Source organism: Choristoneura fumiferana, chromosome Z, assembly GCF_025370935.1.
Source record: "Choristoneura fumiferana chromosome Z, NRCan_CFum_1, whole genome shotgun sequence".
NCBI classification, from domain to species: Eukaryota; Metazoa; Arthropoda; class Insecta; order Lepidoptera; family Tortricidae; genus Choristoneura; species Choristoneura fumiferana.
The window spans coordinates 5910248-5936306 of record NC_133472.1 but is presented as its reverse complement, the minus strand read 5'-3'; the positions used below and the strand labels follow the sequence as shown (position 1 = coordinate 5936306).

The window sequence follows — 26059 nt, the reverse complement described above, 5'->3', positions numbered from 1 at the left end:
AAATTTCTTATAGTTTTTGAGAAAATTGCAGATACACTACTATACGCGTATTTTACATCTTGTAGTTGTGCGGTATACTGAGCTAATTACCACTTGCTCCAGTATACGGCGTAATGCGTAGATTACTGATCTAACGATATTTTTATATTGTATATGAATTTTTAGATGAAATACTTATATGGCTTGCAATGAACAATAAAACAGATGCTCTTTTACCTTCATCTATTGATTTATAAACGTTTTTATCACTTGCATCATTATACGCTAACATCAGCATGCCACTTGTACCAATATACCGCTAGTAATGTTTTAAACGTGCTATACAAAATACAGAAATATACCTTTATAAAAAACCTCACTTGAAATATAAATGGTTTTATTAAGAAAAGTAATTGTATTAAGTGCTTTAAATTAATGGAAGCACATTCAATGGATTCGTATTCCTGTTCAAATGTGTACTCATATTTTATTGTGAAAGGTTCCTCATGTGATACATATATCGCATCGCACCCATTTGTATCCACATAACGGTTTAGCTTTTTGTGCCTCTTCAGGGTTCCGTACCCAAAGGGTATAAACGGAAACCCTACTACTTTATACTACTTCGCTGTCCGTCCGTCTGTCACCAGGCTGTATCTCATGAACCATGATAGTTAGACAGTTGAAATTTTCACAGATTATGTATAACTGTAGTCGATATAATATATATATAACAAAAAATAGATCAGAATAAATATTTAAGGGGGCCCCCATGCAACAAATGTTTTTTTTGCCATTTTTTTGCTAATCCTAATGAAGTTGTATAGATGGTACGGAACCCTTCGTGCGCGAGTCTGATTGGCACTTTGCTTAAGACAAGCTTTGACATGAAATATTGAGTCTAAGTCAAAATATCTTTATTCAATTTAGATTGTAACAAGCACTTATGAATGTCAAAAAATTTACCACCGGTTCGTAAAAACCTCTGTTGAGAAGAGTCTGGCAATAAACCTAGGTATATTTTGTAAACAGATTTACAATCATATTTTAGTGATATCTATACATCACAAGTATTTAACACAACTACATATTTAAAACAGTTCTCAATTCGCTATTTGTAGTAAGCACTCGCCAATGCGGATCGGAATTATTTCCAAATTTCCCTATCCATGATATAATCATTAATTTTAATAATACGCCTTATATATTAATGTCTTCTTGACAATAGATTTAAATTTTGTGTCTGTTTCTGAGTCTTGGGAAACTTCTATAACTTCATTCGGTTTACCCGTTTTCGCCATATACATAGCCAGGTACCATTTCTTAGTTGTGTATAAAAAATGTGTATAGGGTGTTATTAAAACCCTTTACTATACTTTAAACCACATTAGGGCTACTAATTACTAATATGATCCAAGTAGAAAAATACTGTGATTCGAAAAAAAAAAGTTTTGTATGGAAGTGGAGTCGCAAGAAGACTTTCTAATTTCGATGTTTTCCCACTTATATCGTATTAGTAATCAGTAGCCCTAATATGGGTTACAGTATAGTACAGGATTTTTTTTATCAACCTGTAGGTATATTGAAATTTACTGTTCTCATTTTAATTAAAGCATGCATGCCTTCGCCTTCTTTTTGGGGATGCTCAACTACCAAAATGCAATGTAATACTGCAATGTTATATTTCTAGCACGCGTACATGTAGGTATAGCCGAGGAAATTGAATCACGTACTGGTACTGGGGTGGAACCGTTGTACTACCAATGTTATGTTGACATCCCATACATTTGCCAAAGAAATCATAGCGAAATAGATCACGAAAAGGTTTCACATTGGATTTAGTTTCCATGACTGTCTATGAGAAATACGGCTATTGTGGTCTTGCCAAACCAAAACATGTTTTTTTTTTATATATACTATCAAATTATGTGCTCGTAGAACAGTTTAAACGGTCCGCACGCAGCGACGGCTAGCGCGTACACTGAGGCAACTGCCAGTTACACTCGACTTCCCCGGCCCCGCGACAATATCGGTGCCGCGTATAGTGGTGCATGTCGGTTGCCTCAGTATACGTTGTACCGATTAGCAAAACGGTGTTAGATGCATTCATATACGTCACTTTATTTCCAAAACTAATAGGAATATCCGTCCAAATTTTTGTGGTAGGTAAATAAGGAAATATTAATGACAAAATTGCAAAAACTAAAAATCTGAAATTTGTCACTTGTACCAGTATACGTAGGAGGTATCGACAGGGACGAATGTGATGTCGTTATCCGTCAGGTAAATTTAATCAAACTGCTCTGTAGTTTGGCACAACAAATGTAAATTAAAAATGTAACTCTTAGCAGAAATAAACTTTTTTATCTATCTATCTATCAATGGATGGTGAAATAGGGGGTTAGAGTCATAAAATTTTGCACAATTGTTTTTTCATCACACTTGCTCGTCAATAACGTTATTCCATGTCTGGCCAAAGGACAATGGCCTCATTTGTTCCCGCGGGAATTATGGATTTACGTATATTTTTCCTCCCCAAGGGAGTTATGACTTTAGTTTTAAAAAGATAGTAGGTACGTCATTTCAGACTAAAGAGGTTTCAAGTCAGCCATTGTTTTATTTACTTAAAACTTAGCTATACCTAACCTAATTTTACACCATAAAAAATTGCCGCGCTTCATGAAACTTCGTTATTTTTATATTTTAAATTTATATCAAATTGTTTTGCAATAAATGTAGTAAATATTGTTTAGCATGTTGGAATAATCAGGCCGTAAGACCATTCAAATTCTAAACTAAACACGGTTCTTAGAATCTCTCTCTAAGGAATCTCTTACCTATGGTTGACGACTCGAAAAAAGTGTCAATCAGGGGGGTTACCATGAAATTCGAAAATCGAAGTTCATATCGTTTTCCTGGCGCCAATATTATTTAATACGAGAGTGAGAGGGACGGTACAATACGAACTTTGATTTTCGAATTTTCTAGTAGTCCCAGGCGGGTAGCCATATTTTTATTCAGTTGTTTTGTTAGCGTCTTGCTTTTGCTGAACTGTCAATTGACTGTCAAGTGTTTGAACACAAAATATATATGTAAAGAAATTAGATTTCTTTAAGTTGTATTCGTCGTTAAAGCAGACGTCGGTATTACTTCTATGTACCCGAAAGATTGCGTTGTTTATTTACAAGACTGATTTCTTGAGTGAACTGAGGGTAGAAAGGTGATTTTTCAAGATGGTGTCATTGTTAGTAAAATTAAATAAAGGATATTAAGAAAAGGATATTAATAATAAACTTCAAATGTCGTTTCTTTGATTTTCAGGTAAATATGATTAGATATTACTGTAATTTGTAGGCTAAGTGGTGTAAAACTAAAAGTGTAAACTTATTCTAATAATAAAACTTTGATTTTCAGAGCAACACTACGTTTATTTTACCGGTTCCCAATAACGTTTACTTATTGTCTTATATATATATTTTTGCATTTTTTTCCTCGCAATGTGATGAAAATCATTGTGTGTATCACGGGCCGTAAGGGGATTACAAACTCGGGTCATTAAAAGCCCTCCGCCTCCGGCGTCGGGCTTCCAATAGACTCTCATTAGTAATCCCCTTCTTACGCCCCTTAATGCACTGTACTATTAGTGCAACGTCAACGAATACCTCGATATACATTTTGGGAATTCCCGCTGGAATAAAGTCAAATTTGGTGACCGGATGGCCAAGTGGTTAGAGAACCTGACTACGAAGCGAAGAGTATTTTATAAAAATACAGGATCTTATATAGGTAACCCACGGCTTTCTTTATGGCTTCCACCTTATCCTTTCACCCTTGCTGTACCTTTTATTAGTATAGCATATTCTATCAATGTCGACGTAGTGACATTACATAACACATACAATGAGACAGTTAACAACGGGTCCTTATCGACTTCAATTTCCAGCCAGCTGTCATTTCCACATAATTTGAAGATTTGTCGCATGCCTTTGACAGAAAACTTGGTCTTTAATGGCCTTACTAAAACCACAGAAGAGAAAAAATATAATATAATGATGACTGTACGGTATTAAACCTTTTGCTTTTACCTTAGAGGAAAGAATAATAAAAAAAAGAAATGACAGCTGTCAAACCTCAAACGCGAATTAACTTTTTCTTTTTTATGCCTACCTATTGAATGCCAAGTGTTTAAATATTCACACAAATTAACAAGACAATGTTGAACCATTATCTACAGCGAACGTGTATTGTGAAGCGGGAAATTGTATTACTTCCTAATCCTAAAACTGTACCACGTAGCAGAAAACACGAGTGTGTATAAAGCTTTCTTGAGCTTTATAGCTTAACCTCATTACATAGAAAGCATTGTAAAAGATCAATAAAAGCTACGTTGCTGCTTAAGTGGTAGGAGTTTACAAGCCTTTGGCGAAGTACCTAGTCAAGTATATAGTTAATTATGCGAGTAAAATCGACCCTTGAATTTAAAACCCCATGGTCCTTCAGAGACATCCTGTATATTTTATTTTTAATTTTTCTGTCTATCTATATATTACGATTCTCCAGATACAGCCCTGTGCCGGACAGATTAGGGTTCCGTTTGTCACCCTTGGGGTAAGTGAAATAGAAAGGTATAAATAGAACAGACGACAATGACAGATAGATAATACACATGACGTCCTTCAGATGTTCCGATTAGTTGACAATCAACGTAGAGTGGCTTGGCTTATCAACGATTTAAGTGAAACACGCGCTGGGTGCGGCGCAGTTTAATTACACGCTGCTCCATACCATATACCTTATGAGCGTTAATACCTGCTGTGCTGGCAACATTGCATTTTTGTTAGTTTTTCTCAACTATCCATAAAAATTGAATAAAAATTAAAAATGTTGTCTGATTGATAGAACACTTCTTAATATATGTTAATGTGTCTACTCCAATAATTATTCGTTATAGACTTTTAATTTCTTTAAAACCCGTTAATAAACATTAATTCGTTTTTAAAGAATATAAAAGTCTATCACGAATAATTTTATTGGAGTAGACACATTAACTTTTATACGTACTCAGCAGGTATAAATAAACGCTCTAACAAGTTCGTATTACTCTCGGTGGAACTCTGTCGCAGGGAGTCTCTGCTGTCCTTATCAAGATTTTTTGAAAAGTGCTGTTAATGCTGACTGCGACAGGGTGCTACCGAATGTCAAGAATAAACTTGTCAATCTATAGCTTTCATTCGAGACTTCTGGTCTGGTGGTGGAAAATTGAGTTTTCATCTCTAGGGTGGTTTTTTTTTCTAATTTTTACGGTTAGCCACGGAGTCGAAGATAATTGAGTTACGTCATATTATAAAAATAAAAGCTTTTCATGCGTCTAAACTCAGCTATACATTATACGACGTGTTTATTACGATCTATCTATAGTTTCACATTTAAAACATTTTACAGTTGGTCTATTTTTTTCGCAATTACAGAAAATCAACATTTAAAATTATTCCTCTATTCTGCTGCCCGCCATAATGTCATTAGAGCATGACACTTTTTTTCACGTTTCGGGTAATCTCCTTGGTCGTGACCAACTCGATTACTTACAGTAATCGGCCGTGCCGTAGCAAGTGGCCAGTGCGAAAAGGTTGGAGGTTGGATTGGATATAAGTAAAAAAAAACTGATTATTTTTAATTGCCTCTTTTATAAAATGTGCATGTAGTATTTTACTTTCCTCACACAGGTAGGTCGAAATGAAAAGTAGTGTCTAATTTGGGTGAAATTACCCATTTCCCCTCCAACTATTGGAATTAGAAATATCTCGGGTGAAATGGGTCACTTTCAACCCTTGGTTTTCAATCTATAATTGCTAAATTTTTGCGGGAATATCTGGATAGAAAATTAGCCTTTACTTTACTCTGTGAATAGGTCAATTGGTGTAAAGTGTCTCGTTATATTTATTTATATTCGATTGTGAGCAAACTACTTTCTGCTTTTCAGTTATTTAACACTGTATAATATTAGCTATATTATAGCTATTATTATATGATTACGTGCTACCTGTGTCGAATGAAGGTCGACACTTACCCATGCAAATAATAAAGCAACAGTGGATAAAACAACTTAAGGGCCGAAAGTCGTGCGCTCTAATTTATATACAAAGGGATCGGTTGAGGCAGAACGTAGGCTATAGTAGTTTTAGGAAACTTTTATATTATGTTACTTGCTGCTACGGAACCCTTTATGGGCGACTCCGACTCGCACTTGGCCGCTTTTTTTACAAATGGACTGTAGAAAATTACTTTTTCGATTATTTTTTATACGCCCTGTACTTCAACTGGATAACCTGGAAACTGTAACAGAATCTTCTACCATATCAACAAAAATCTGCCCACGGAAATCATACGGGATAAATGGCTCGAATAATCTAAATATTAACTTAGCAATGGGATTGATTCATCCGCATCCATTTATTTCATGTGTTTTATGTATAATAAATACGCATACATGTCAATCGTAAGTAATTTATTATACAATAGGAAACAAAGGTAAGTAAAACTAAAGCAAAATAAAACTATCCTGAACTTAACATACTTACCTATATAAAAAAATGGAATAAAACTAAAAACTATAACAAATTATTTAAGCCAGACCCCTTAGGCAAGGTTACGAAGATGCTGTCAGCACCAGGTCCTCTGTGACGTCTACTTTAAAGTTTCAGAGTGCTAGAACCCCCCACGAGTCTCAACACCGAACAAAGTCGGGACAAAGTCGTATTCGGTGCCTAGACCCCTATGTTTGTATGATTTTCCTGTTTCAGCCAGTTCAGATGCTGCGCCAGCTCTTTCACAGGTTCCCAGGAAATGGAAAGGAGCCAGCGTGTCAGTACAAGTGCCATACCCCACAAGCACTCTACCCATCTTCCATGGAATTAAACTCATAACATCCGGTCTCTTACCAACGTCTCTCGCAATACCTGCCAGCTCGAGTAAAGATTGCATGTTGACGGTGGTTAAGGGACCATACTATCCTACTAATATTATAAATGTGAAAGTTTGTGAGTGAGTGAGTATGTTTGTTACTTCTTTACGCTGAAACGGCTGAAGGGATTTGGATGAAATTTGGCAAAAAGTTAGTGTATAGCTTGGATTAAAACAGAATACTTTTTATCCCGATATTCCCACGGGACAGGGATAAAATCTCTAAATAACAACCGCTGGGCTTAGAATTATGAAATTTGGTATATAGGTATGTAGCTGGACGTCTTGAATAACACATAAGCTACTTTTTCCCACGGGATAGGTATAAAATCTCGAACTAATAACCGCTGGGCTAAGAGTCATGAAATTTGGCATGGGTGTTTTAATTTAACGTCAATGAAAACCACAATGAAAATGTAATTTTAGGAAATTCGCACGAGAATTTAATAAGATCCATTAAATTCAATTCAACTGTATCTAATGATTTACGCGTGCGAAGCCGCGGGTAAACGCTAGTATTTCAATATAAATGCAGAATCTTGCAGGGAGATCCTGGGATAGTAGTGTCAATGTAGTACAGTCACCAGCATTAATATCTACCACAGCGGAGCGTGCAAAAATATCTGACAGGTCCTTCCAGCCCTAGAAATAGAGTCGTGTCAGACGCTTATTGTGTCAGATATTGGTGCTGGTGACTGTACGAATATTCGCATAAATTGTGACGCTACTCGGCGCACGCGCACTTGACTGATTACCCACTTGAAACTGAAATCAGAGCGACTGAGTGGTTCTCATTAGGTAGAGATCGTGTCGCAGTGGCATATGTAATATACAGTCGAATGAAACCTTATCTAAATAAATTTTGTTAGCTAGTATGTTGCTTAGAAGTCAGAAAAGTTACCTAATTTGGTAGACAGTTACACTTGTGATAGTTTTCTTTTGTGCGATTTTTTCAGCCTTAAAAAAACCTTGTTTTTGTGAAGGATCTTAAACAATTACTTTGCTCACCTGTGACCTTACGATAGCTACGAGTACGTCTATGCAACAAACCACATCCAGATTTGGTAGCGTGGTTGTGTAGCTTTGATGATGAACTCTGATTGAGTTCGAAACGCGTCAGTGTAGTGTGATGGTGGTGATAGTTAAGTTTATGTGATGTATGTTCTTACTGTGTAGAAGTTGAGGAGCTACATGAACACACTTTTGTTGCATACAAGTATCGCAAGGTCGCGGGTGAGCAAAGACATTGTTTATAGGTGGTGTCGATATGGAATGGATCTGCACGAATTAACGCCGAATTCAATAAATTATCTTAGGTAGGGTTTTATTCATTTTATAAACTTCAAAGTTGTTGAAGACTGAACAGCACAAAAGAACACTGTAACACATCCAAATTAAACTGTCTATAATAGGCTATATCGAACCCAGCTTGTCCAGCGGTGGTGTACCTATAGCTCGTGGCACGGAATGCCGAGGACCTGGGTTCGGTTCCCAGCGCTGGTCTTATTTTTCTGGTTTTTCTGTGCATCCATATTTCGGTTTGTATTTTCGATATGGGTTTTACGGGATGACCGTAAAAGTAACAAAATTTGGAGTTGAAATAAATAACAAAAAAAGACTCCAAAAATCAATCTTATAATAGGCTAGACAATTAAAAAAAATATATAGACAGATAGATAATTAAAAAATATTGTGCACGTATTTTTTCTTTAGTTTGACAAACAAAAAATGACGAGGATACAGTGCTTAGAAGTTTCGAGTGATGTCACTATATGGTACGATTTTTACCACATTTTTACCTAATAGTGACTTCACAAGCCTCACTCCGGGAGTTTAATAGTACATTGTGTCTTAAGGGCGGTAAACAAGGAATTACGAACGATAGTCTATTAGAAGCCCGAAGTCGAAGACTGAGGGCTTAAATGTGTCGATGTTCGTAATTCTAGTACCGCCCGTGCGACATACAATGTTTTTCATCACATTTGCGAGTAAAATTGTATATTTGTAAAAGAAAAACTAATTTTTTTTTTTTTTAAATTGCCGATACCGCTGACTACGCTCTTGGCAGCGCCAGCCTCCGCGCCGCCCCACCCCACGTAGCATATGCCCGACCTGCGCGCGCCGCGCTCCTGCTCCCATGCAGTATCACACTCATTTACCGACCTTGGGCTTCATGACATGAAAATTAGTACGGGCAATGACGCATTTACCGACCACGGGTTTCATGACAAGCACATTAAGGTCGAGGGTTTTATTTGGGGGTTGCAACCAAGGTAGCCTGCATGTTACGACACTGTTTACGAGCAAGTGTGATGAAAAATTTGATAAACCATAAAATACGTGTCCCATATTTTTCCATAATCTAACTGTCGGACTAAATAGAATGATATATTTTTAACCCAGTCGTCACCCTATTAACTTTTCTGACTTCTAACCAACATATTGCCATCTTAGCAATAACAACTGAATCCAATTTGACTAGACTACTGAACGGGTCGGCAATCGCATACACCGTAAAAATTTAACTGCCCCCACGGTCATCAATTAAATGAGCACTGGGCGATGTTTGTTTGACCGCGTCAAGGGGAGACAGAGGTTGCACTATAACGCAGTATGTAGTGTTAGAGATGGGCCAAATAGCCGAAAAGCCGAGTAGCCGACTAAGCCTGATGACCGAGTGCAAGAGAGTGGCGGAAGATCAGATGCCTGCGAGCTCTATAGCGTAACTCACCTAAATATTCTCAAATTCAAATTCAAAATTCAAAAAAAAAATTCAAATTCAAATTCAAAATTCAAAAATTCAAATTCAAATGATTTATTCAGTAAATAGGCCGCAATGGGCACTTTTACACGTCATTTTTTTAAACTACCAGCGCTTTCGGAAAGACCATCATTGCCAAGAAGAATGCGCCGCAAGAAACTTCTTCTTAAGTTTGTGCCGGTTTGGCTTTAGCTTGTAAGGGTACAAATGTAATTTTAATAAACAAGCCGACTATTGCCTACTAGGTACTAAACCTGAATATAAATGAAAACTGCGAAAGGGTTCTGACATCGACAATTTTGCTGATGCAAACCTAGCTTTACGGTTTTAACTAAAACCAATTACCGAAGTGCTCGTCACGTTCACGTTGCGAGCGCAAAATGGTGTTAACGATTTTTTTATTAAAAAATCGGTCATGTGTGAATAGGACTTATGCGTCCAGGGCACCGTAAAAATTTGTAGGTAACTATCTGAATATCTAATTTACCTATCCCAAACTAAGCAAAGCTTGTACTATAGGTTAAGCATAAACGTCTGAGACTCGGGAAAAAACATTCGTATTATTTATAAAAATATCTGGCAGGTTCTCTGGCCACAACACAGTACAGTACCTACTCTTTAGTGCCGTAAAAGCCGTGGTGGCCGAGTGGTTTGACCTATGGCCTCTCAAGCAGAGGATCGTGGGTTCAAGCCCCGGCTCGCACCTCTGAGTTTTTCGAAGTTTTTCAAAAAGCTTACGGTGAAGGAAAACCTGCTAAGGAGGCCTGTGCCCAGCAGTGGGACATATATAGGCTATAATAATGTTGATGATGATGACAGCAACATATAAATAGACTAAGGGGCTGTTTCACCACCCATTGATTAGTCTTAACTGACGGTTAAATGTGATTCCCTCTCTATTTGTTTTGTTCGAATAGACGGAGACGACATCACATTTAAAACTAATCAATGGGTTGTGAAACAGCCCCTTAGTATAACACTTATTCGGAAGACGACAGGTACTGCTTCACCATCCATTGATCTTTATCTGACGGATAAATGTGATGCCGTCTCTGTTTATTTTGTTCGAATAGACGGTCACATTTATCCGTCAAATAAATTTAATCAATGGATGGTGAAATGGGGTTAAAGTATATTAAACCACTAACCACTAGGCTAATCGGTCTTCAAGAACCTCCTTTTTAGGGTTCCGGAGCCAAAATGGCAAAAACGGAACCCTTATAGCTTCGCCATGTCTGTCTCTCTGCCTATCCGGCCACGGCTTTGCTCAGGGACTATCAATGCTAGAAAGCTGTAATTTTGCACGAATATATAATATGTAAACTATGCCGAAAAAAAAATACCTACAATAAAAAAATAAAAAAAAAATTTTTAGGGTTCCTCCCATAGACGTAAAGTGGGGGTGTTTTTTTTTTCTCATCCAACCCTATAGTGTGGGGTATCGTTGGATAGGTGTTTTAAAACTATTAGGGGTTTGCTAAGACGTTTCGATTCAGTGATATGTTTGCGAAATATTCAACTTTAAAGTGCAAATTTTCTCCCCCTCTAAAATCTAAACCGGTGGGTGGAAAAATATGAAAAAATTCAGGATGGTAGTAAGTATATCAAATTGACAAGGGAAACTATAACGGCTAAGTTTGCTTGAGAATTATTAGTAGTTTAAGAGTAAATAGCAACCTAAGGTATAAAATATAGTTAAACTTGGAAGATCCGTATGAAATACGAAATCCTTAGAAAAATATTACTTAATTTTTTCGTAATGGCTACCGAACCCTATTTTGGGCGTCTCCGACATGCTCTTGGGCGGTATTTTGGAGTCGATTAATAATCACACGTCTATTCGCTTGGTGGTGCTATAAGTATCACGAACAACTAAATTCATGGTAACGTAGACAAATGACGACCGGTACTTACCGCCGGTACTTAGACGTCTAGCCAAAGAGGAATGTCATTTGCGTCCCTGTATTACTTCTAGTGGTGTAGTCGTGTTCCTGTCTGATACCTAAGTACCTAAGTCAATGACATTATGTACCTTACGGCACTAGACTGGCTGTTGGGAACAAAACGCGCGGCGCATCAATCATCAATATTACTTTGGGATTACTAATGTATGGGCAAAAAACTTTTTCCAAAGTATCACATCCCAAAATATTTTACTCAAATTATCATTTGGCAAAATATCATTTGCTAAAACAACTTATCGCAATTTTAATTTTTATTTGGCAAATTATTGTTCAAAAATAATTACTAATGGGCTGTTTCTATTACTAATGTATTGACTAGCGTTAACCGACGGTTAAATGTGATGCCGTCTCCGTCTATTCGAACAAAACAAATAAAGACGGCATCACACCTAACCGCCAGTTAACACTAATCAATGGATGGTGAAACAGCCCCTTAGTCATGTTTCATATTACCAAGTAGTCAATTTTCGTTTGGCATAAAGTACTCTTCCCAAAATATTGCATGGCTTAACCACTCACGTGCTTTGAGCAACTACGGTTGCCAAATATATTTTAGCAAAATGCTTCTTGCAACTGTGGTTGCCAGACATACACTGCGTCGCTGTTCTAACCTAACCTAACCTACTTTTCTAGTAGGCCCAGATCCAGGTAGTAGGTAGGCCCAGGTCCACAGCATTCCGTGCTGCGTGCTATAACCCCTACACCACCGCTGGACAGGAGTGTAGACACAGATTTCTCCTATGCAGACATACGAGTATCTCAGGCTGCTTTTTTTCTACTACGCTACTTAAGCAGCAGCACTAGCGACATCTATGTTTCGCTCTCATCGAGAGACGTAACACTCTTTCGGAACTAAGCGCTCACCCAAACAAGAGATGTAGCAACTAAGCAATCAAATTATGATTGGTTTTTTTTTGGAGTCTATTTGTATTTTTTATTTCAACTCCAAATTTTTGTTACTTTTACGGTTATCCCGTAAAACCATAACGAAAGATATGGTTTTAGGGGATGACCGTAAAAGCAACAAATTTGGAGTTGAAATAAAAAATACAAAAAAGACTCCAAAAAAAGCAATCATACTAAATAAATTGACAAAAGACACTCAAAAAAGCAGAAAGCAGATAAGAGACGACTTGAAAAATTCAATTGTAGCTAAGTAAGTGAGCAATTTACGTCAGAATGTGACACCAAGGAAACACTCTCGTTAAATTTGTAATCTTGATTATACTTCATTATCACAGCAAAAAGAATAATTATAGATTAAAAGTATATTGTGCTTTGCTTTAAATCTAGAAACAATCAATATAAATAAATAAAGTATGTATGTACAGGAATTGCTCGTCTAAAGATATAAAATACGTGGTATGTAGAGAGCTGAATTTTATGATTTAAATTCGGGTTCCGCGTACCTTGATTTTAGAGAAGCTCAATTGTATGCGCCATGATAACGAGATGACTAACTAAACTGTGCCGAAATATAGAGCTCCTGTAAAATCAAGGTACGCGGAACAAAACCCGAATTTAAATCATAAAATTAGTACCTAACGACCGCGATAGTCTAAAACATTGTAGAGCTGAATTTCGGAAATCACAAAAGCTGCTTTCTATTTCGATATTGCCACGGAATAGTGTTACATGTTTGTAAAATCCCCAATTTTCAACCTCCACGTCTATACACAAACGAAATTCTGCACAAATTACCGTAATTTTAATTTAACTGCCAAACCAAACAGCCGAAGCCGCGGACAAAACTACTTCTGAATCTCACTCACTAAGTCAATCTACATCACGGATTATCTGCCAGAGGGGTACTCTAAAAATCTAAATTGGTCCCTCCTACTCTCCCATTAAATGCTATAAGCATGAGCGAGACGGCACAACACGCAGTTCAATTTAATAGCATGAAGACAGATGAATTCGACGGTCTCCATTCGACATCTGCAGCTTCACGACGCAAAGGTTAATGAACTCGTTTATTATTTACAAGCGTTGCCGAGAAAGTTTAAGTTTTAACCATAAAAATAGTCTGACAGAAACGTAGCACTTGAATAGTACATTGTGTCTTAAGGGCGGTAAGTAAGGAATTACGAACGAGAGTCTATTAGAAGCCCGAAGTCGGAGACAGAGGGCTTACCTCTTGTTTTAAGGACCCCTATTACGATACAGTTGCATAAAATACTATTAAAATAAAACAATGATTACGAAATTTGGAGCAAATATCGGAGCAAAGTAACCTCATTTTACGGTAGTTGAATCCACATCTCGTCTCCGCCTCATTATCATCAGACGTGTAGGGATTGGTCGATCCCTACACGTCTACACTACGCTCCGCTCGTCTCCGCCTTAGTGGAGCAGCAGCCTTACGATCGGATCGGCTGAATGAAACAACTTACACCAAACCTCTATGAAGTTGCTCGATGTAAATTAAACTAAGTCATTAGTGAGTCAGCTCCGCTCGCGGTGTAAATTATTATGCTAAGTAATCGCACGCAGTTCTATACAATTTTCCAATATATAAGAATGGTTAACTGTTTTTTTAAGCGTATAAGGATTATTATTTTACCTGTTTTTACTTCAATTGCAATTGCCATTTTATATTATCGCATCTACCATTCCTGTTTACCGATGTATGCTTTATTACTGTTATGGCATATATGTATATATGTTATGGTTTAAGACATGATAAAGTATAGACCTGGAGAGGTCTATACTTTATCATGTCTTAAATGCAATGTTTAACTATGTGACTGTTTGTTGCCTTAATAAATTAGAAAAAAAAAATTAGGCTTACGAGCAAAAATACGTCATCATTCGCGTGTAGTAGTATCGTGTGTTAGTATGAAGTGCCCATCAGCTTTCAGTGCTTATCTCCCGCCAAGCATTGCCACTTCGGACGGGGTTTTTTAACTCTTAAGGGCACCAATCACGAGAATCAACCTTCAAGTGGGCGTTGACTTCATTTCTAACGAAGAAATCCAGGGTTAGTACAAGAGGACTTCAAAATCAATATCCTCAGATATGTAAGTATTACAGATTTTGACGTGGTCCTTGACTGTTGGCCTCATAGAGGCTCAAGGTCACGCAAAGAGCTATGGAGAGAGCTATGCTTGGAGTTTCTTTGCGCGATAGAATCCGGAATACGGAAATTCGTCGAAGAACTAAAGTCACTGACATAGCTGGAAAAATATGCAAATTGAAGTGGCAATGGGCAGGCCACATCGCTCGAAGAACAGATAACCGTTGGGGGAGAAAAGTCCTCGAGTGGCGACCACAAACCGGAAGACGAAGCGTTGGCAGGCCTCCCACCAGGTGGACTGACGACATCGTGAGAGTAGCGGGAAACCGGTGGATGCAATGGCCGAGTTGTCGTTCATTGTGGCGTTCTAAGGGGGAGGCCTTTGTCCAGCAGTGGACGTCTTCGGGCTGATGATGATGATGATGATAATGATGACAGATTTTGAACATGAAACTAACATGAGGCTCACTCATATTAAAAGGTATTGTACCGGATAACTCACGTCTTAAATCGAGTTTAGCTCGACATCATCATCATCCCAGCCTATATACGTCCCACTGCTGGGCACAGGCCTCCTCTCAGAACAAGAGGGCTTGGGCCATAGTTCCCACGCGGGCCCAGTGCGGATTGGGAACTTCGCACGCACCATTGAATCGCTTCGCAGGTTTGTGCAGGTTTCCACACGATGTTTTCCTTCACCGCAAAGCTCGTGGTAAATTTCAAATGTAATTCCGCACATGAATAGCTCGACATGTTTCGAGCTAATTCGTAGCCCTTCTTCTTAGCTCTTCTTCTCTGCTGCACTGCAACACGCGCACTGCGTGCCCCCGCTTTAACCCTTTAGTCCCTTAGTTAACCCTTAACTGCATGATTAAATGTTTTCCGTCCAAAATACGAAAAATTGTTGGAAAACACCCTTTTAATAATGAAAAAAATATTGAAAAAATTCAGGGTAAAAGTTTAAGTTACATTTTATTTTTTAACGCTATGGTGTAATTTTTGATACTCCATGCAAATTGTAAAAATTGTATTCTACTTGAAAAACAGAATAAGGTAGATACAGTCTTATAATAAAACCAATTAAAACAATAAGTTTTTTTTTTGAGAAAATGGAAAAAGCCTATGGTATAATTTTTGATGCCATATGCATCAAGAAACTAAAACTAAACATCTCAACATATGAAAAAAATATATAATAAAAATTGCACTTTTGTTGCACTTGCTAATAACCTAAACTTATAACTACAAACTATGGCGTAAACATTTAAACTATAAACTAAGATAAAAACATAATGTAACATCTTATAGGTAGAGTCATTCACGATGACGCGTGCCGTGGTTCTTATTACAATGTCATTAATGTCTAATTTTGTCAAAATCACGCGTCTTCGTGGATGGCACTAGGTATAATCTATATCTACATAGGTATGTTAATTGGAACACAGAATTTAACACGATATAATTTTTGAGAATCGTCATGGGATTTTATTGAAATCTTGGAACATCAATTAAACTGTCAGATTTGAAGAGCAATACCGCGGAAAAACTTCTAGTAAATAATAAAAAGGAGTGAATAATTAAAAACAACAAACTAGAGCACCCGGGCTAGCAACCCTAATTTCAAGCACATCCTCGAGAGGGCTATTTACTTGCACATTTAATTATCTACTAGTATATAAACTGTAGTCGATTACGCTGAACTATATACCCGCAGAGAACTTGAAACCACGAAGATGTCAAAATTGATTTCCTTTGTACTTCTCAGTTTCGTGTTAATTACAAATGGTGAGTTTAAATATAACCAATTAGTAAACCTGCGTTGTATAGTCGACCAAGAAATTGGTTTACCACTCTAAGGTATGCCCACCATAAAACCTATTTTCAGTTACAAGTCAATATAACAATCAGCCTTATTGTTTTATTTCTGTAGAGTTTCAGAAGTACGAACTGTGGTAAAGCACAGTTAATAATAACTTTAGTTAAGGAGATATTAATAAGGTGAAATATTAGATCAAGTGGTGTGAATGTGAATTCAACAGATGTGTTTAACACTTTGTGTAATTTTACCGATACAGATCTGTTCACTCACGAAGGAGCGCCCCTCCACTAATTTATGTGCATAAAATTTCTAAATCTTGTTTTGTGTGCAACGTAAACAAAATCCACGTTGTAAATTTTAGGAATTCCCATGGAAATTTTAATTCAACTGCCAAATTAAATGGTTTTTTAAGCGTGTGAAACCACGGGTGTAACTAATGCCTACGACATAACGAGGTTCTATTTCACATTGTTTTTCCACATCTAACTTGTTTTGCAATTAACGCTGTTAATTAGTTATTTTTCTTTCTCTCTTACTTATTATTTCAGGCTCCGTGCTCGAAAGGTCCATGGATCTCCGTATAGTGGGCGGCCAGGACGCGCCCGAAGAACGGGTGCCATATCAGGTGTCACTGAGGATGCTGGGATCCCATTTCTGCGGGGGGTCTATACTGAATCAGCGATGGGTGCTCACAGTTCCCATTCCGCACTGGGCCCGCGTGGGAACTATGGCCCAAGCCCTCTTGTTCTGAGAGGAGGCCTGAGCCCAGCAGTGGGACGTATATAGGCTGGGATGATGATGATGATGATGATAATAATAGTAAATATGATCTTCGTTTATAGTTTCACGGTCTTGACACGGAATCTTTAAACTTTTCACTCACTTGAAAAGGTAGCTCTTATAGCACAATAAATAAAACAGTTTGAATTTTTTTATATCTGCCTGCCTTGTCAGTACCTAATCAATCAAACCAATCAACCCTGACTGACTGCGTACATTTTGCTTCGTAGTAGGATTCTATAAACACCGTGCGGAACCCTTGGAGCGTGAGTCCAAGTCGCACTTGGTCCATTTTTTTTACTAAAAATTATTTATAACCCCCGACACAAAAAGTGGGATGTAATACTTAACATTATAAATGTGAAAGTGTGTTTGTATGTTTGTCCTTCTTTCACGCCGCAACGGAGCGACGGATTGACGTAATTTTTGGCATAGAGATAGTTTATGGGTCAGAGAGTGACATAGGCTACTTTTATCCTGGCAAAATGCACAGTTCTCGAGGGAGCAGCGCGCGATAACCGAATTCCACGCGGACGAAGCCGTGGGCAAAAGCTAGTAAGTTTATAAGTTCGACGCCAAACATGTCTTTCTGTCTGTCTGTGGCATCGTAGCTCGCAAACGGATAGATCAATTTCGATGCGGTTTTTTTTACGTGAAAGCAAGTTTCCGTGCGGGTTCTTAGCTATGTTTTACTAAAATCAGTTCAGCCATTGAGATATGGCAAATTCAATAGTTTAATTTTTTTTTCAACTTTTGTAGGTGTAATTTTGTTGGTTGGTATATTTGTAAAGTCGACTAGAGATTGGTTTAATGTCATTTGTAGCGCTTAAAACGCCAAAGCCTATTTTCACTCACAAGTGGCGACCGGATGGCCAAGTGGTCAGAGAATCTGACTACGAAGCTTGAGGTCCCGGGTTCGATTCCCGGGGCAGATATTTGTATGAATAATACGAATGTTTGTTCTCGGGTCTTGAATGTTTAATATGTATTTAAATATGTATTTATCTATATAAGTACGAGTATCTATGTTTATCCGTTGCCTAGTATTCATAGTACACGCTTTGCTTAGTTAGGGACTAGGTGTCAAATGTCCCATGATATAAAAAAGTCATTATGACAATCAGTCCTATTGTTTTAATTCTGAAGTAGGAACTGTGGATTCGATTTGTAGCATTCGAACATGGCGGATGTAGACGATATCTAATTTTGGTATTTCTGCTTCTTTGGCTAGTTTATGTATAATTTTGATAGTGTTTTATGCGGCGATTAACCTTAACAGTGAACAGTGATCACAAAATTCTATAAAAATGTCAGACACTCAGAGAATATAATTATTGTTCTCGTGTCTGACATTTTTTAATGCACAAGTTGTCTCCGCGTGGTTTCTGGAATCTTGCTATCATGTTGCAAAAACTACAATCCGTACAACGAGAAGAAGAAGAATATTTTTATCTTTAATTTAACTGGCATTGACCCAAGCCTTAAGGCCGCCATTGAGGGGAATAATAATAATAATAAGTAGGAACTGCCATTAAAATTGGTAAAGCACTTTCTTGGCCGACCATACCTAGTTTTTTGCTGTTCTAGTGTGGTCCATCGCCTGATCCAGGTAGTGGTGGGAACGACGAGCCTGACGCAGGGTGGTGACCGCTACGCTGTCCAAAAGGTCACCGTTCATGAAAACTACGATGCTAAGGTATACACAAACCTGGCCGCCTATGTCGAGGTTGAAAAAGACACTATCGGTTGGCTGTTGCTTCGGTTTTCAGTACTCGGATGAGAACCTAAAATAAACAACACAAACATAAATTATGTTAAATTGCCTACAGATTTAATGTGCCAATTTTTATAAACTTAAATAATACATTTATACGAGTAAGACGAGTATGTGCAGTGCACTAGCAAGAAGGTTATGGGGACGAGTATCTTGAGCAGTGTGCACGTATCTTTACTATCATCTTGTTTCTTAATATGTTGCCAAACAATAAAGTGTTAAAGAAATGGATTCGTTTTTTGGAGTCTTTTGTATTTTTTGTTTCAACTCCAAATTTGTTACTTTTACGTGTATCCCGTGAAACCGAAACAGATGTCGCTAGTGCTGCTGCTTAAGTAGCATAGTAGAAATAAGCAACCTGAGATATGTATGCATAGGAAAAATTCGTGTCTAGATTCCTGTCCAGCAGTGGTGTAGGGGTTATAGCACGCAGCACGGATTGCTGAGGACCTGGGTTCGATTCCCAGTGCTGGTCTCTTTTTCTGGTTTTTCTGTGCATCCATGTCTCAGTTTGCATTTTCGATATGGTTAAAGAAATGGCTCCAGTCCTTTTATAAATGAGCCTTGTTTTACTATAAGCTTTGTCGGCAATTGACGACAAAAAAAGGTGGATGAAGCGTTAGTTAAAATAACGATTCTCAGTCAGCCAACAAGCAATGTTATAAAACAGGAAATTTGAAATTAGTTACACATTATATTATTTTATGTTCTAATAGAGACTGTATCCTGCAGAAAAACAAACAGTTTTAAGGGCACTGTGAAATAAAATTGTATTTTTATAAAAGCATGTCAAATAAATTATTTTTATCCATTCAAATTAATTGAAGTTAAAACGCTCTGGTTTCCTGTCAGTATTTTGCTCTCGCATACGAAACAGAAGCTTGTCTCCAAGGATGCGATTGTCATTATTATAATTTGGATTGTATCTGCATGGATGGCAACCAAGGTCACCCCTGGTAGGATGCTTGATTACATCCGTCTAGAACGCACTAATAGTAGATTGTACAACAAGAGCATAAAACGAGCCATTTTACCCGAGACGTTCATATAGTCACCCGAGCCGGTACGGCAAGGGCGGATAGACACGACGAGGGCAAAATAGGTTTAATGCTCGAGTTTTACACTCTGCTTTTCACTTCGATTGCGAGGAGATAAAATAACAATAGTGGAAACATTGTTCACTTACTAGGTACTTTTTATTTTTCATGCATTGCTAATATAATTATAAATATTAATTGATTTATTTGATTGATTTTTAGTTGATTTAAATTTTATTGATTTTTTAGTTGATAAACAGTTAAATTAGTTAAAAAAATATATAGAAACTTTTTTAGTTGTGTCTGTTAACACCTGATTGCCTTGGAAGAACGAAGATTTTACTTTATGCACTAGAGCATAAAAAGTAATTTTATGTCGCCTAGATCCAGCATAAACACGAACTTTACGAGCATGAGAAGTGAAAAGCATATTTTTTGCCCAGGTCATAACCCAGGACATAAGTTTGATACGAGTTACAAAAGACATCGTGTTCGGCGCCGCTGTGCAGCCCATAGCGCTGCCCGAAGTGAATACCGACGCCGGCGCAGGCTTGTTCCTGAGCGGGTGGGGACGGATTGCTGTAAGTAAAGAGTGAAGACACATTCAGCGACACAAAGCGTGGCAATCACACCTGGGTTTCACCTGCATCATTTCCGTGGTCACATTTTTTATTATTCATTAGCCCTGCTGTAAAATTTAATGTCATTTTTGATTATTTTAAGACGTCTGTACTTTTATTAGATAACCTGGAAACTGTAATAGAATCGTCAACATAAAATATGGTTTCGGCGGAAGACCGCGCTGACTCCATCCAAGGAGTGTGTATTTACAAGTAGATTGATAGATAGATAGATGAAACGTTTATTTGTTACTGCAAACACACACAATCAAAATTACATAAATTAGAAAAAAAAGAACAGTCGTAACTTAAAAGTAAACAATTTTCAATTGTTTGTGTGCGCTGCAGTCGTGCAAAAGGGCCATGGCTCAGTGGTCAACATTGGTCATAGGAGCAAAACACTGATATTCTGCCACAACCCAGTCACCCATTTATGCTGAAACGGGACCATTTCGGGCACATAAATTTAAATTTTCCTTTTCCCTTTTTAACCACGAGAAGAGGGATGCTATAAGTTTGACCGCTATGTGTGTGTCTGTGTATCTGTCTGTGGCACCGTTGCTCTTAAACGGGTGGACCAATTTGAATGCGGTTATTTTATTTGAAATCAGGTTTTCTAGCGATGGTTCTTGGTCATGTTTCATCAAAATCGGTTCAGCCGTTTTTGAGATATTGAACTTTAAAGTGATAAAGTCAGGGGCTTTCCAACTTTTTTGTTGGTTATGTATTTTGATATTTTGTCTCGAATAAACAGGTTATCAAAAAATATCGGGCACTTTTTTTCTTTTCTCAATTAAACAAAAAATTGTGAAGATAATAAAAAAAGCTAGTTAAAGTTCCACGTGACATAACGCCGCGCGACATTTTTTATCAGGGCGTGACCTCACGATCCCCACTTTGCCATTTTTACAGGCTTTTTTAGTTTCACCTGTCCCGTTGTCTGTCTGTCTCTCTGTAGTCAAATCTTGCAAGTAATATTTGACCAACTTCCAGTAGTCAGATTGACCTGAAATTTGGAATACTTATGTAAATCGCGTGACAATACAATAATCTTGTAGTGACATCCTGGTAGTCCAGCCAGGATCGTCTCCGCAGGACGGAACTCTTCAAAGGTTAATAGCATCGACTTGAAATTTGGTATGCAAATGTAGTTTGGGTGACAATGCAAGTACTGTCAACAAAAAGCACAGTCAGCAAGAGTCTCAGAGATTTATGCACGCTTTGTTGTATCAGATATTGGTGCTGTACCATCAGCCAAATAAGCGGTCTATCAATTTTTAAACAAGTTCCTATCAAATGAATATGTCGCTAAAGCCGAACTTTCAAATTGACAGATACGTCTATTGGCATTAATGTTTTCTCGCATGCAAACGAACGTCAAGTTTAGGATAGATCACATTTGGCTGATGGTACAACGAACTGTCCGGTTTTTTCCAGTACCCTGGCAATCTGCCGGATCAGCTCCAGATGATCAACCTGACAGCTCTCAGCGTCGAGGACTGCCAGCGACGCTTCAATGGCATCAACCCTGTCTTCGACACGCAGATCTGTTCCCTCACCAAGGAAGGTGAAGGAGCTTGCCATGTAAGAATATAAGTACATCAATAACAACGAATTTATAACATAGTTTACAGAGCTTTTGACCCGATTCCCATCATCCCCAATGAGGGCTATCGTTTTTTGTCTTTCTAGATGGCGCCACTGTTGCGTGAGGTTTTAAGTGTGGCTTTCAAGGTCTGTTATTACGGGCGCGAAAACAAAGTTTAGATTAAAATCATATTTAATACACCTTAAAACCGTACCATAAAAATATCGAGCATGCCACAGTGTTGCATAGTCCCCGTTTTGTTCGGAAAAAGGGAGGACAAAGGTTTCCGAAAGACAAAACTGTCTCAAAACACAGACATTCATTGCCCCGGAACGCATATTTGCCATAATTAATTTCAGATATTGCAAAATATTCACAAAATTATTCTAATTATAAATAAACCCGCGTAGCTCACCCAAAAACTATGAGATTTGACATTTCGGAGACCTCACGCTACACTAGCGCCTCTAGTGGCGAATTCATTCGCGATAGCCCTCATTCTCCATACAAATAATTTACGCCGTCGCTATCGAGTACGGTCACTGTGAACTCATGGTAGTGGTACTGGGGAACATTTTCGTCGCGCTTCATTTTAATACTAAAATAATAAAAATTGGAAAGCAATAATATGGTATTGCTCCAATATTTTTTCAGATCGCACACGTTATAAAGTATTCAGGCTCACTCCTGAATTCATTCTGATGGAATTTGAATAACTTTCGATATTATATTTAGAGAATTCAACAAATAAATGGAATGAACAGGCGTTTCAATAAGCAGATCGAAGTTCGTATCGCACCGTCCCTTTCACTCGCGTATTAAATGACATAAGCGTCAGCGGGACGGCAACATACGAAGTTCGAGTTTTGCACTTCGTGGTATAGGGCGTTCCATTGACTTGTTTGGAATTGAGTGAAATTTAGCGGTTCCTTGTTGTTTGTTCTTGTTTATTCTTCTTTTTTCTCTAATCGCTAAAGGTCTCCATCCATTACACCGTGTCATAACATGGCCGTTAAAGCAACGTGTCATGCAATTCTTGCTATAACAGGTATATTCTTTGTATCGTAAAGTATGAGACTATGCCCACTGCACGTTTCCTAACCAACCGTCGCCGTCGCGGTCTGTGTGCGTTTGACATTCCGTCCCAGACACGTTCCTATTACGGTCATGGTATGACACGGTGTTGTGGATAGAGACCTAGGTACCCTTTTCTTGGTATTGTATCTTATAAGATATATAATTTAAGATCATCTTTTTGTATTTTGAGGGTTCCGTACCGCAAAAGGAAAAACATAACCTCTATACTTTGTTGTCCGTTTGTCTGTTTATGCTGCAAATTTTCACTCGCAAGGGAATCAAAACCTACAGGGTACTTCTACTTCCCGTGAACTCAGAATCTTGAAATTTGGTACGAAGCAACGTCTTATAGCACAGATAAAGGAAAAATTTATTAGTTACATCATATAATAAAAACATTTTTAATTTTTTTAAACTAATCAGCAATAAAAATACCATAACTTTTACTTGTATACCTACAGGTTTGTACAGAACTCTCGGTGCGCGAGTCCGACTCGCACTTGGCCGTTTTTTTTTTTTTTATTTCTAGTTTACTTATTTTCTGCTGGATAATGTAACTCTACAGTGCCAAGAAAAGGGTTAAGCTATTTTTTCGTCTGAAATGGCACAATCAATTCTAAGTTTAAAATTTCAGGTAGTACACACGGACTTTCTCATTACTGTCTTCACGATCACTGTTTTTACCATTGTTCTTAAGCCGAGTTAAGCGAGGCCATAAAGTCAACGAGTAGCGGTCAATCGAGCGCCGCAATGTAATGCAACTTGCACGATTTTTCTTGCAAGTTTAAACTCAGCTTTACAGTTAACCAAGCCGCAGATTTCGTGACTCATATTTATTTATTTTTGCTCAATAATGCACGGATACAATACGTATTTAAAGTAAATAAGACAGTTGGTCCGCAGAATCACTGTTTTTACCATTGACTGTCAGGCATAAAGTCAACGAGTAGGGTCAACGAGCGCCGCAATGTAATAACTTGCTGCTGCCCTTCCTGCCGTGGTAACATATTTAGTGCTATTTTAGTCCAGTAAACCTAAAAGTTCTTATTTGACCACGGCGCGCGCTGCGGGATTCGTGGTTCTCCCACCTCCTACTTCGCACCCAGCGATAAAGAAAAAAGGAATCTTAAAAAATATCCTATGGTCACTTCGTCGACCCCGAATGAATTTTAAAACATCCTTTATACTACAGGATAAATCTTTCTCCAGACAGATGCTATTGTCCGTCTGTCTATCTGTGTGTGAGGTAGATATTTATTTCCTCATATTCGATAGAAAAAATAAATATTTTTCAAATATTAAAAAAACAAGGAATAGTAAGTGTCAAGGCTCTTGTACTATACAACACGTGGAAGTATCGTTTAAAATAGCTCAAGAGATAACTAAGTAGAAGTGGGCGTTGAACAGCGTTCGATGAATCATTATAAATGCTTTGCAATAAATACGAATATCTCCAAGAATAGAGCTTCAGTTGCTTCCAAGAATACAAGCAAGGTTAAGGTCTAATCATAGGACAGGGTCCTACCATAATTCAGCAGCTATTCGTTTGATCAAAATGTGACTCAAAATGATGAATGATGTGATGTGTAAATGTGATCACGGGAAACTTGATGCCAACTGCCCTAGTCCCAAAGTAAGCAACGCTTGTGTTATGGGTACTAAGCAACGGATAAACATAGTACTTAAATAGATAAATACATACTTAAATACGTATAAAACATCCAAAACTCATACAAATATCAGCCCCAATCGGTGATCGAACATTTTGTACCGCTTCTATGGGGAGTGCTCAGATGAACTGTTTGGATTGTTGCCCGCAGCTAGGTTTCACTACCGTATTTCGCCATCAATCATTCCATCCCCACCACCTTGAGAGCGTTTTCACATTATCGGGGATACGATATCGGGGCAAGTAAAATGTATGAAATATGTACCTGTCTTTCACATTGTCCGACCTGATATCGGATAACGGAGCCGAACCGATACGTTCACGGCACCATCGGACTCCCGTGGGCTGTCGGACGATAAAGTTTGTATGTGTGCTATGTGTGTATCTAAATTGTCTCTGTGTGCGCAGAGCCCGATGCGTGGCGGCCATTTTGAGTCGTATCGGAACGGTTTTGTCGTAAATATGTGAAAGCACCACATGGTATCGGCTATCGGATGTCGTCTATCGTCGTCCGATACCGATATCGGATCGGATAATGTGAAAACACTCTGATGATTGGCAATCTAGCACCGTCAGCTTTAAGCAGAACTTTTTCAAACCCACGACTAAATGGAACTAGTCTCCTGGCAACCGCATTCCCGGAACCAAATGGAACCGCATTCGCGGAGCGCCACAACTTAGGGATCTTTAAAAAACGAGCCCATCAATCTTTCAAAGTAATTACTTCCCTTCAGGTGACCCGCATGCTTGTTTCCCCTCTTATGTAAAAAAGTTACATTTCGATCTGAGAACAGTGCCCTTAGTGTAAGTTTTCGGTTACAAAATACGTCGCGATCGCGTTCGCGTTAAAATCGTTCGCGATGGAACGTTTGCGATGTTCGTGTTTCCATACAAATTGAGATTTTAACGCGAACGCGATCGAGACGTATTTTGTAACCGAAAACTTACACAAAGGGTACACCTATCTAGGTGCAGTTTCTTGTCACGGGATCCTACGCTAGAGCTACCGCTACGT

The 26059-nt window shown here is 38.1% G+C and overlaps 1 protein-coding gene across 1 annotated transcript in view; it reads left to right on the top strand.

Annotated features, from left to right (window-relative positions):
- The window catches only part of LOC141438095 (chymotrypsin-2-like), a 28982-nt gene that overhangs the window by 1363 nt on the left and 1560 nt on the right, over nucleotides 1-26059 (top strand). Inside the window, exons 2-5 of the mRNA XM_074101765.1 lie at nucleotides 17048-17217; nucleotides 18889-18975; nucleotides 20534-20671; nucleotides 22148-22294. Of these exons, the coding sequence (XP_073957866.1) occupies nucleotides 17048-17217; nucleotides 18889-18975; nucleotides 20534-20671; nucleotides 22148-22294 (542 nt within the window). The remainder of the gene's footprint in view (nucleotides 1-17047; nucleotides 17218-18888; nucleotides 18976-20533; nucleotides 20672-22147; nucleotides 22295-26059) is intronic.